This window comes from Antechinus flavipes, chromosome 2 (assembly GCF_016432865.1).
Source record: "Antechinus flavipes isolate AdamAnt ecotype Samford, QLD, Australia chromosome 2, AdamAnt_v2, whole genome shotgun sequence".
Lineage (NCBI taxonomy): Eukaryota > Metazoa > Chordata > Mammalia > Dasyuromorphia > Dasyuridae > Antechinus > Antechinus flavipes.
Genome location: NC_067399.1, coordinates 586,158,526 through 586,171,601, shown reverse-complemented (window position 1 = coordinate 586,171,601; position 13,076 = coordinate 586,158,526). Strand labels below are relative to the sequence as shown.

Genomic DNA, 13,076 nt, shown 5'->3' with positions numbered 1-13,076 from the left:
ACTTTCTGAGCTGTAATATATGTGGGAGGAAATGCTCAGAGCAGAAAGCTTAGGCAGAGTAGGATTAATAAGGGAATGGAGACTTCTTAGAGTGATATCCTTGCAGGAGTTTCCTGAAACTGAGTAAAGATTGACCCAGAAGAAGTGGAAGCGATTTTTCAGGACAGATTCATAAAGCAGAGCCCCATTTGGCTGGAGTCATCAGAGTAGTATCCCTCACTATTCATAGAACTCAGATATAACAATATTATCAAGTCAGATGCAGGCAAGTTGTGCTTGATTTTGAAAGGCATCTTGCTGTCAATTGAGCTGAAAGAAGAATGCAAAAAAAAGTGAAACGAAAGTGGGAAAAAAGGCAATGTATTGAGATCTATAAATTTTATTTCATATTCATTTATCACCTTCAGGAAAAGCAAACAAAATTTCTTCTTTCTCTCATAGCCAGTGATGAATGAATGCTTGGAGTTTGGGTGTGAAGCCTTTGTGGCCATTATTGACTTTCCATGAAAAAACAATTCATCTGAAGCTTCAGTGAGGGCAACATTTGCACATTGTGCAAGGCAAAAGTAAAGTGCTTCTAATGACTTGTGGACTGATCCAAGCAAAGAATAATGATCCTCCTTACTTGAAGCTGCATCTTTCCCCATGTCTGCATCCTAGCTATCTCAGAGAAAAACCTCATTCATATTGGGGCTTGAGAAATAGTTTTTTTTAAAAAGTTTATATTGACACAGCACTTTATAGTTTATAAAACCATGAATACAGGTTAGCCATTGTAATTCACATTTTATAAATGGGAAAATGGAGAACCAGGGAAGTTGTAATCTCGATCTAACTTCATAAAGTTAACACCCTTTTTCTTGTGTGCCATCTAAAGGGTGAAACAGTGTTATAAGAAAGGAAGGTTCTGAATTTAGAAAAAATCAGAAATATAAAAGGACTAGAATCCCAGAGATTTTTAACCTTTTAGTCATGTCCTCTTAGATATGCTCTGGATATGTGGTTGTTACTAAAATAATATTCAAGAATTGAAATGCTCCATATGTAAGAGAATTGATTTGATTGAAAAGTATGAATTGTAGAATATTTATAATTTTAAAAAATACTTTGAAGAAGAGACAAAAATTCAAAATAATGTTATTTTTCATTCCATTCAGATCAAATTTCCAGAGATGGCGAATTGGTGGGGTATTTCTCTGAGCTGTCCAATGAGGGGCTGTGTTTTCTCTAGAGGATAAAGGACTCACTGTTTTGTTTAGGTTCTTCCTTTTGGAATATGGCTTATCCCAGTATTGCTGAACACAAGTCAATTGTTTAAGAACAGCTTTAAAAATGAATCACTGAATGACTCAAATTTGCTTTATACAGATTCTCCACATCCCCACTCATCTAGGCAGTCATAATAGGAAGAAGAAAGGAAGGGGAAGAGGAAAGATTTCACTGACTCTTTAAGGATATGTGATGTCCATAAATGTTTGGGGCTGCTAGGAAGACTTTGTAGAACTTTATGTGCCTATATAGATATGATTCAGAGAAAGCAAAAGAACTAACCTGAGTAGAATTATCTAAAACATTTTGTTTGTGATGTGGCAAATAACTCAACATTTTAAAAAAATTGATCAATAAGCCTATTCTTTTCCAATTGTACCTGAGTGTTTGACGTTATGTAGACATAGTTGTATTTATGAGGATATCAATAGCCTCAGATTCCTAGGATAGAAAGCAATATAATTTGAGAAATATTCTGTAGGCCCCAGGGTTTTTGATTTGCATGGACTGGTTGGCCAGCAATGGCATGATTAATATTTTACTATGAGATTTGTGGATACCAGAAAAGATAGAAACAGGGCATACTAAAAGAGAAATACAGAAACAGAAAGAAGAAAAATTCACCTTGCCTCAGTCAATAAGTGCCCTATAAAATTGAGCCTTTCCATATTATCATGGAAATTACTTTTTGGTGGTAGTGGGGAGAGGTTGTTATACATTATTGTTAATTGTGGTTTGAGAAAGAAAACAATATGATCATTTGATTGCATATTCGTTATTCAAAATATGACAGCTTTTATATCCTAGCAAATCTGAAATCTCCTGGATGTGTGCCTGCTAGTTTAGGCGACATCTAAATGGCCTTGCTTAATGTTTGTGATAGATTTTAATGAAGCCGTGAGAGTTGATACTTAGCAGATCACCTGATGTCAGTCTTTGTGACAGTCAGCCACCGAGGGGACAATGGTTGCCTAGCGAGTACAAGAGAGAGGCGTGTAACTTGGTGAGAATTTATCACTGGCAAGCATTATTGTCATTGGACTATGGGATGGAAGGTAATTAAAGTCCTCAGTTCCTTGGTGTGTTTTCCATCCTGCTTTCCACAGAGTTGACACCCACACTACTCTTCTGCTTTCCTGCTGCTGGAGAAGGAGGGAGTGGGAAGACACGGACAGTGCTTTAAATTCATCCTGAAAAACATAAACACAGCTCCGGCTGAGCTTGTCTTATATATGAGCCTCATGTGCCATTTGCGGTGACAGCCCAACATTTTACACTGTGACACTAACTATCCTGAGTTTTTAATACGATTGCCTCCAAATGCTTTTGAAAGCTCTGTGTGTGCCTGGTGCGATGCTCTTTATGGCATAGACTCCCTTCCCCCCTTGCTTTTCTTCTCCTTCTTCCTGGAATAGTCTGTGTCCTTGACTGGTAATCTTTAACCCTGCGACTGCAATGATTTCTCTTCATATAGCCACACATTAGGCCCGTTGCTCATCCTTCTCTGAAACAAACCCACTGAATGTCAATTCATAAGTAGATGGGATAGAAGTCATGAGTCCCCAAATAGGCTATACATCCAGACACTTCATTGAGGATTACATTTCTACTGAGGAAAAACAGACTCATGGGGACATGATGATGCAGCAGCACATTATCAATAATTTCTAGAGGCGTAAAATTAGAGGGAAAAAGGACTGAGTGGAAGCCCCCATCCCCTCTCTCCTAATCCCTTATCTGGTGTAGAACTAGCAATATGCTTTGCATGGCTTCTGGAGAGACTGAACTAACCCAATGTGAAATATTTTGATCTAAGAAATGTTAGCATTTTCCGGTGTTTAATAGATCAAGAACAAGTTCAGGGTTTTAATTATAGTTTCTTGGAGAAACATTTGTGCCATTTACATAAGTGAGGCTTTGGGGAATGTCAGGGGGCATATTGGAAGAAGGGTAATGAATTTCACTTAGTTCACCTTGAATTTGAGGTATTAGCAAATTTCTTAGTGGATGTTAACCTTGCTGGCACTTATTTCTTTATCTTTCAAATAAAAAGGTTTCTTCAAAAATGGTCGCAAGGACTCTCCTAATCTTAATGGTCCATAATTCTGTAGGTAGCCAGGAATGCCTAGCTTTCCTGAATTCTGCTAAGCATGCCTTCCAATCAATCAATCAATCAGTCATTTGCTTTATCATTTCTGACTTTACCCACTCCACATTTAGCTTTTTATCATTCAAATGTAGACAAGTGGTAGCATTTTTTTTTTTTTGGTTATTGTTTTAATGAATGTATTAAACACAGTCCACTTGATCCCAGAGCCTTTAACACTGCTCTTAAGCCAACAGGCTGAAACAGATTCATAGTGACAGACAGACACTATGCAGAATAAACAGGCCAAAAAGAAATGCCATGAAACAGCCCCTTGGAGAATTAGGGTTAGCCATTAGGAGGCAGCACTTAATCCAAAGACTATTTAAATCCTGAAACTAGCTGCTGAGTTTATTGAATTTAGTGGTGGAATGCTTTATTCACATTATTAAACAGTTAATAACCTTCTTGCCAAATCATGGCCAGTCTTAGGAACAATTAGAAATTAGCCAAAACTTGCCAATAGCCTCCTCTTTCAGAATTCCCTCCCTACATTCCTTGTCTCCCACCAATGAAGGGTCCCAGAGCCTTCTAGCCAGTTAAGGTGCCTCAGTGAATAAAGTACTGACATTGAAATCAAGAAAACTTGAATTCAAATTTATCCTCAACTATTTCCTATTTGATTCTGGAAAGAAATTATTTAATCTCTGCCTCAGTTTCCCCAACTGTAAAATGGGGTTTATAATAGCAACTGTCTTCCAGAGTTGTGAGGATCAAATGAGATATTTTTAAGGTGCTTGAACAGATTCTGGCACAATAATGTACTCTTAATAAATGCTTGCTCCCTTCCCTCCTTTTCTCTTGTTTTCACAGGGTTCAGCTTATTGTACTAAAGCAAAATGATTGATGACTACTTTTTTCCTGCTTACAAGGAGGAATGAATTCTGATTCAAAGGAATCTATCTTGAATCTGGAATTTTGTGTGCAGATAGAAATCGGGACCTTTTTGGAACCCCACCAAAATCACAACATAAAAACAATTACTTTTTTCTATCCACAAGAATGTCAGCTGCCTACCACTATGAAAGATTAAATAGGAGATATTAAATTAATAGAAGAAATACATTTTGCTCCAGAGAAACTGATAACTTAGTTAAACAGATAAAATTGAAGAACAGAAACAAGTACTATGCAGTAGAAGACAATATGCAATTCCCTGCTAAATTTTAATGCACACAATTCAGAAAAAGAGTTGTCTAAGAGGCCTAGGGTAGTTCCCTTATTTACATACTTTCTGGGGAAGGGAAGGGACAAAATCAAAGAAATACAGCTGGGCAATCAGACCTCAGAGTTCTGAGTTTATTGTCTTAATAATTAACATAAATAATTAATTAAGTAGCTAAATAACCCAATAATGGAGATCTCTTTCCTAGGCACCCAATTCCATTGTGAGATGATGCAAATTCTTAGTAAATAGCTTTAGGCTTTAACATAAATCAGATTCTTTGTAGCTTACCTTTTTGCTGCTAGACCTGCCTTTTGGGGCCAAGCAAAACAAATTCAATTTCTTTTCAATCATCTTTTCACATATTTTTAATACAATTATCATATTTTTAAGAGTGAACTGGATGACCATTTGATGTGTATATTATAGTGGGATTCATTCAGAGATGTGCTGTTGAATGTTTAATAACTGGCTTTGCTGAGTGGGGGAAGAGGGAAATATATGCATAATATATTTTTAAGTTTACTCAATTATATTAACCTTCTTTATCACATCTTCTTAAGCCTAAATAATCAACAAAACAATAAATTTGCCAATTTACAAAGTGAAAATGATCACACTCAAAACTGAAGAATTAACTCTTATGAACTGTTATGTTGGCTCCAGCATAATCCTGGATCTTCTGGGGGTATGGGTTAGATTGGATGGTTACTGATTTTGTTTTTTTTTTTGTGTGTTTTTTGTTTTTTGTCCTTCTCATAAACATGCTTTTTGTCAAATAATTTATATGAGGCATATTCTTATGGTTCTTCACCAATTTTGCCATTCTCATTTGAATGTATTTCTCAATATGTCTCACTTTCTTAAACTGTCACAATCCAAACTGAACATCATCACTGATGTTGTTCCCTGATCAGTGCCAATGTACCCATAACTTACCTCATTCAGGACACCATTCCTTTATTAATCCCTCTAAGTCTAAGGTTGTATTAAAGTTTCTTTCTACTACACTTTCTACTACAACTAAGCATGAAGAACAATTTCTACAACTATGGCAAATAAGAAAATATACTGTCATTTCTGGAAGTTTAGGACACACCCAGAGTACAGACTACAATATACTTATTACTCTGTATTATAGCTGGCTATGCATGCTATTTATTACCCTTTTAGATTATAAGTTACATGAAGTCAGAGACTAAAATTTATTTAAACTTTGTATTCTTACTAGGACTGATGTATATTCTATAAATAATAGATGGCTTGGTAAATTTTTGATGAATTTTGAATTTGAGCAGAGCTTGAAATATTCCTCTCCTAACTCCCCCTATATAAATCATATCACCTTACTTCAGCAAATCTACTTATTATTCAAAGAAGGAGAAAAGACAAAATTACACAGGAAGAAAAAGAGGTGGAAAAGCCTTAAGTGATAATACAAAGCAATCTCATTGTGGTAAAAGTACTGAAAAAGAAATGTGATGTTTTAATTATGAGAGTCCTGGGAGAGAGCAGATCTGAATTTTAGTTTTAACTCCACCACTAACTTGCCCTTTGACTTAAATTAATTGTTTTCTATCTGTAGACCTCAAGTTTCTCATCTGTAAAATGATGTACTAGGAGTTGGTGATCTCTAAGATCTTTTAATTCTGATTTTCTCTTAAGTACTGAAAGAATGGGAAAGTCATTCTAATGTCCTACCTCTAGTCCAAATATCCTGGTGACTGATTGTGCCTTAAAAATGTAGGCTGGAACAGAAGGGGTCTTGAGTTTGCTTTAGGTCAAGTGTATTGTGTCTTTTTTCTTTCTCTTCAAAGTTTATTTGACCCAAACCTTTTCCTTTTCCTAAGGTAGGTTTGATTTTCTGGTTTTTGTTTCTTTTCCCACCCCTCCAGATCATGTTACTTACAGACCCGGAGATTGAAAGCAGTTTATTGATCAGTTCTGATGAAGGGGCAACCTATCAAAAGTATCGGCTGAATTTTTATATCCAAAGCCTACTTTTCCATCCCAAGCAAGAGGATTGGATCCTGGCATATAGTCAAGACCAAAAGGTGAGTGTGTTCTTTTGAGACAGCTTGGCAGAGCTCTGGAGTAAAAGACCAATATTTAATTTTCCCCAGATTCTTGTCTAATGATTTCTTTTGTAATTCACAGAGGCCTGAATGTTGTGCCAAGAGCCCTGGCAGGGAAAGATGGGGATCTGAGGAAAGGTTTTGTTGATAGGGTTTAGTTTCTGAGAGAGATTCAGTTAAATGGCCATTCAATAGACTCTGAAATGAATTTATTTCAACAAATTGTTGAGAGGTAGAATGACATAGTAGATAGAGTTAGCCTTAGAGGAAGGAAGACCTGGGTCCAAGCCTCTTTCTGATCTGGCTCTGTGACCCTGGATAAAGCACTTAACCTTCAGTTTTCTACCAATATTCTAAAATTATAAGTTGTAGACAAAGTGCTGATCTGCTTTGGCAGAGGAAGTTCTCCACGAGATTTTCCTGTATCAGTGGAATCAAAGGTTCAGTTCTATCCCCATCCCTTAAGCATTTGTTAATTGCCAGTTATTGTTAGGCATTGTGTTAGGTACTCAGATAAAAAGGCAAAACCCAAAATAGTTTCTGTCCTATAAGATTATAGTTTTGAGCTGAAATGAATTTTTAAGTCTATCTAGTCCAGTCCCCTCATTTTACAAGTGAGGGAACTGAGGCTAGACAAGGTGAGTTGTCCAAGGTCAGACAGGGTAAGCTTCAAAGGTAATCTGAATCCAGGTCCATAGACCCTGAGCTTACATCTTATTGGAAGACACATAACACACTCTGTCAAAGAATGGTGCAATGGAGAAAGCTCTGGGGTTAGAATCAGAAGACCAGCTTCAAAACTTGGCATTGCAACTTAGAATATCAGTGACTTTTGGCAAGCCATGTCATTTCTCTTGGTCACTTCTCTTTCTTCATCTGTAAAATTAGGGTTTGGACTGGATGGCTTCTGAAGTCATTTCTAGCTCCTAAATTTGTCATCTTGTAATAAATGTCAAGGAATTTTAGAGGTGAGGCAGAAAGAATACTAAAAACTGGTGGGAGAGGGAAGGAGGGAGGGAGAGGGAGAGAGAGAGAAAGAAAGGGAGAGAGGGAGAGGAACAAGGAGAAAGGGAGGGAGGAAGAGGAGAGGGAAAGAGTGAAGAAGAGGGTGAGAAGGAGGGAAAGGAAGAGGGAGAGGAGGAGGGACAGGAAGAGGAAGAGGAAGAAAGGGAGAGAGAAGGAGAGGAAGGAAGGGAAGTAGGGAGGAGGGAGAGAGAGGGAATGAAAGAGGGAGGAAGAGAAAGGAGGGAAGGAAGAGGAGGAAGGACAGGGAGATGGAGAAGGGGGAAGGAGGGAGGGAGAGGGAGAGGCAAAGGGAGAAGGGAAGAGGTAGAGACAAAGACAGAGACAGACAGAGACAGAGAGAGAGAGAGAGAGAGAGAGAGAGGAGAGAGAGAGAGAGAGAGAGAGAGAGAGAAGGAGGAGAGGGAGAGAAGGAAAAAGAGAAAAGGGGAGACAGAGAGAGACACACACAGAGTTGGGGTGTGAAAGAGGAATGAGGCAGTGGACAAAATGGAAGAATCAGAGGTTGTAATTAGAGTAATGTATGTCAGAATCTGAATTGTAGAAGTGAATTGATCATCTTTTTGGCTGACTGCAGTAGTATAAATTTACTAATTGTGAGAGTTCAAAGAAATTGATTACTAGTAGGTCAGATGTTTTGTTGTTGTGGAAGTGAAAGTGGAAGTGGAAGTGGTGGTGATAATAATGGCTTTTTGTTTTTGTTGTTTTGATTTTTTTTTTTTTTTTGTAGTAGACATCAATTATCTTAACATTGAAGTTTGTTTAAGGGTCAATAGAAAAACTAGCCAGCAACCAGGAATTGCATCCAATGATATAAATGGATGGTGAGAACCTCAAAGACAGAAAGTTTACTGAATGATGGTAGAGAAGAAGCATCAAGAAATGTCCTCAGGGAGCCTAGAATCTGCCAACTGCCTTCTGGAGCAGAATGTCTACAAAGGACTAGAGAAAGAATATCTAACGCTGGGGATGCCATGTTTTCTGGGGAGAACCAAGTTTCTGTGTTTGCAAGAACATGGGAGGAATGTGAGAGGGGATAGTCTAATATGAAAGATCACAGGATTTCCGTTAGACATGGAGCTAAAAGGGAACTAAGAGATCATTTGAGACTCAGAGAAGCTAAGTGACTTACCCACATTTACCTAATATTAAGTAGCATAGGCAGGTTTTGAACTTAAGTCCATTGGTACTAAATCCATCATTCTCCTCCTCCTCCTCCTCCTCCTCCTCCTCCTCCTCCTCCTCCTCCTCCTCCTCCTCCTCCTCCTCCTCCTCCTCCTCCTCCTCCTCCTCCTCCTCCTCCTCCTCCTCCTCCTCCTCTCCTCCTCCTCCTCCTCCTCCTCCTCCTCCTCCTCCTCCTCCTCCTCCTTTTTCCAATTGAGGTGAACTGATTTGCCAGGGTCACACAGCCAGGAAGTGTTAAGTATCTGTGAACAGATTTGAACTCAGATCGTCTTGACTTCAGGGCTGGTACTCTATGCATTGCACCATCTAGCTGCCCCCATTATTCTTAACTATACCATGGGAACCCCATTAATAGTTGTATTAGTAGTCATAGACTTAGTCTAGTAGCAGTAGCAGTAGCAGCTTACATTTGCTGTGCTAAGCACTTTAATTTTTTTTTTTTTCATTTTATCCTCACAACAACTTTGAGAGATAGGTGCTATTATTATCTTTATTTTATATAAGAAAACCATATTGAACAAGGGTTAAGTGATTTGCCAAGAGGCACAAAGCCAGTAAGCCATATAGCCAAATCTGAGATTGGTTTTGAACACATAGTTTCCTGACTTCACTTTCAACACTCTCCATCGGAACTCCTAGTTGTCTGTTTATAAAATACAAGTTGTTCCAGAAGGAACAAAGGGAACATATTGAGGTAAATATAGGTTAATAAGCATTAAGAAATAGCAGAAGTGACTTTTTACCCATATGATCTGCAGATCAGCTTTGGAGAAATTTTGGAGAAGACACAGCAAAAGAAAAACTTTATTGACTTTCTCTTTTAGGATTTAGGGGCAATTTGATTCTAGATCTAAATTCTTCAGCATTGAAGCTATAGAAGGATTGATTGAGGTTAGATCTGGAGAATATCAATGGAAAGAGCTTATAAATAATGAAATAATGACCAAAGAAGGTTGAAAATTTCCTTTCCAGGCTATTCTTGAAAATGGAGTCACTTCCATTCTTCTGGTTTTAATAGGAACGAAAATGCTAGGAACCAGAAGTACTGAGTTTTACTTGGATTTGATACAGCTAGTCCTGTAAACTTTAGGGAAAAAATATGTTTCCTCTACCTAGGCTCTTCTGGACAATGAAATCCAGACTGGATCATTTCTAAGATTTCCTCTAAATCTAATATTCTGTGATGCAGCAAACATTGAATAAGCTCCGGCTGAATACTTGGTAGATAAGAAGTATTTTTATGGTATCTCTGAAGTTGAAGGCTCAGTTGCTGCTTTGAATTGCTCACAAGCTAATTTGGGAAACAGGACACAACAGTCTATGTAGGTTGACAATAATTCAACTTAAGCAGAATCAGAGTATAACCTAGTAAATAATCGATTGATCTCCAAGATTATCTTCTGTTTTGCTGATTGTGCATACGGTTTATAGGTTGCCCCCCATTAGTCCATAAACTCCTTGAGAGCAGATGATGTTTCACTTTCTCTTTCTTTGTATCTACAGCACTTTTTAATGGTTCCAGGCACATAATAAGCACTCAATAAATACTTGCTTACTTGACTTGACCTATATAAAGTACAGATAATAGCATGTGTAAATAGGAATGGGAGCAGAAGTTACAAAGTTAAGGTGTGACGAAAATAGAATGGGAAAAATTAAAGAAGGTCTCTGGTGGAATTTGCAATTATGAACTTTACCTTAAAGAAAGTGTTAGGATTGATAGGGAGAATATGAACATATGATTCCAAGGAAAAGAATAGATTTCATCTGCCCAGGATATTGTATTTGTTTCATATTGCCTGAAGTTAGAGAAATAGTTTAGATGATCTCTTAGGGTCTATTTTGCTGCTAGGATTCTGAGAAAAAGCAAATTGAAATTCTTAGGATTTATACTGCCCTTAGTGGCAAATAAAATGCATGTCAAGTCTAAAAATAGAGAAGATTTGCAATTAGTATTTTATTCTCCAGCAGACCAATGAGCATAATGCCTGATTTTCATTCTTAGAGCAAAGCTGTGGTCCATCTGGCCCAACGTTGTGCATTCAGTGAAAAGCAGGCCCAGTGCTGCAGGAGATTGAATATTTCTCCTTCAACCTGATTCATTATATTAATCAGTCCTTGAAAGTTTCTTTCATCTAACAGTGAAGCAGAGAGGGAGAAGATTTACAAGTTCTAGTTACAATTCTATGCCTCTAATGGAGGAGACACATAAAAGTATAAACCTTCATGGTTGGGAGAATGAAAAGAGTCCCGAATTTTAGAATCCAATTTACCTTAGTGCTAATCTGAATTCCTTTGTGACCTTGAATAAATCAATTACTTTCTCTGGAACTCAGTTTCCTCCAATGTAAAATAAGGGAGATGGAATATTTGACCTAACTTCTTTACCTGTTTTGAATCTATGGTCCTCTGTTTTTCTTCTCCCACTTTCTAGTGGTCTTATATAGAGGACTCAGCTAGGAGTCCTGAGATTTGGAAGTTCTAATCAAGGTTCTAATTTAATCATTAATCAGTTTTTAATTTAACTCACAATGTGATTTAGACCTTAGTTCCTTCCCCTGCAAAATGGGGTTATTTAGTATTGTTTCAGGGTTAAAACCATATGATTTAGATTTAGAAGGGACTCAGAAATCACCTAGTTCAACATTCTTATATATGATTGAAGAGTTGGAAGAGGAAGGAACTTTTAAAAACTACTAAGGCAAGGCACCCCTCTCACTTTATGGATGGGCTTACTGAAATCCTGAGAATGTTAAATGACATATTCAAGATCATCTGGTTTTGGGGGAAGGATTTCAGTACAGTTTCAGCACTTTAGCCATGATCCTCTACTGCCTTTCAGCTCTATAAAAGAGGAAACTATTGAGTAGATAAAATAACATCAAATTATCTTTTAAAAACCAGTGACACTAATGTGCAAAAGTAATTTGTTCACATTTAAATGATGCTTTGGAGGTACAAAGTGTTTTTTATATATCTTTTTATTTGATCCTCTTCCTAACCCTGCAGCACAAATATTGCCATTTTACAGTAGAAGAAACTGAGGTGCTCTCATTTCCTCAGTGTCACATAGATAATTAGTTTCTAATATATAGTGGGAACTACAATTCTAACCTCAGGTTTGTTCTTAGACCACAGTTATTTATTATATATTTCATTACTTAGACTTGTTTTAGAAACATGATCCCAAAGATGAATAAAATTCTTATCCTTTTTGATCTTTGGGAATTATTTATTTGTCATCTCTCTGTTCTCCCTCCTTCCATTTCCTTTGGCATTCTTTCTATTTGGCATTTAAAGCAATTCATAATTTAGCTTCAGTATACTGTCCTATGTGATCTCAACCAATGCACCCTCAGTGACAAATTACTCCCTCTATCCTGTGTTTTTGAACAAGCTCTACCCCATACTTAGAATACTGTCACTTGTCACCTCTACCTCTTAAATAATCTCTAGTTTCCTTCAATGCACAACTCATACATCACTTCTTATAGCAAGTCTATCCCTAACCTTTTAGTGTTTGTTCTTAGTACTTCCTTCTTTCTCTTCAAATGAACATGTGTGTACTTATAAATTTATGTTCCTGTTATGCTATGTTACATTTTATTCCTCAATAGAATGTGAGCTCCCTGAAGAATTCTACCTTTATATTACCTACTGCCCAGACTATTTTAAAAATGTTTGTGTAGATCTGTTATTTCTCTAATAAAAAAGGGATTCCCTTACGTAAAAAAAAAAAAAAAAAATCTTTTACTGATGTGAATCTATGGTTGTTTTGCAATTTACCATCCTACTAAGTTGAATGTTGCTCTGTTAGATTAATTACTTGACCAAATGTCACATAGCCAATATGTGTCAGAAGCAGACCTTGAACCTAGTTCTTTCTGAATGTGGTACCTGCTCTCCATCCATTCCACTCCACTACTAAACTCACATTTTGCACATAGTAGATACTTAACATAGACATGTTGAATTAGATTGGAGAGCCTTTAAAGGTTGTGGAGAAGTCCTGAAAATTAGTGGAGGAGAAGCTGAAGACAGGAAAATAGTTTTGGAAAACACCTGGAACAATCCAAGGGTAGTAAGAACTATAGTGTAAACAACAGATTACAAGTGAGAGTTGAGGTAAACTGTTGCTAACTGGAACCAACTTTATTGCTGAATTCTCCTGAGGAATGAGTATATTGAAAATTTTCTCAAGGAATTTCAGTAA

The 13,076-nt window shown here is 37.1% G+C and overlaps 1 protein-coding gene across 3 annotated transcripts in view; it reads left to right on the top strand.

The window, feature by feature from the left end:
* Window positions 1–13,076, top strand: part of SORCS1 (sortilin related VPS10 domain containing receptor 1) — a 714,896-nt gene that overhangs the window by 484,035 nt on the left and 217,785 nt on the right. For all 3 annotated transcript variants that reach the window (XM_051981370.1, XM_051981369.1, XM_051981371.1), the window contains exon 4: window positions 6,476–6,634. In XM_051981370.1, coding sequence (XP_051837330.1) covers window positions 6,476–6,634 — 159 coding nt within the window. The remainder of the gene's footprint in view (window positions 1–6,475; window positions 6,635–13,076) is intronic.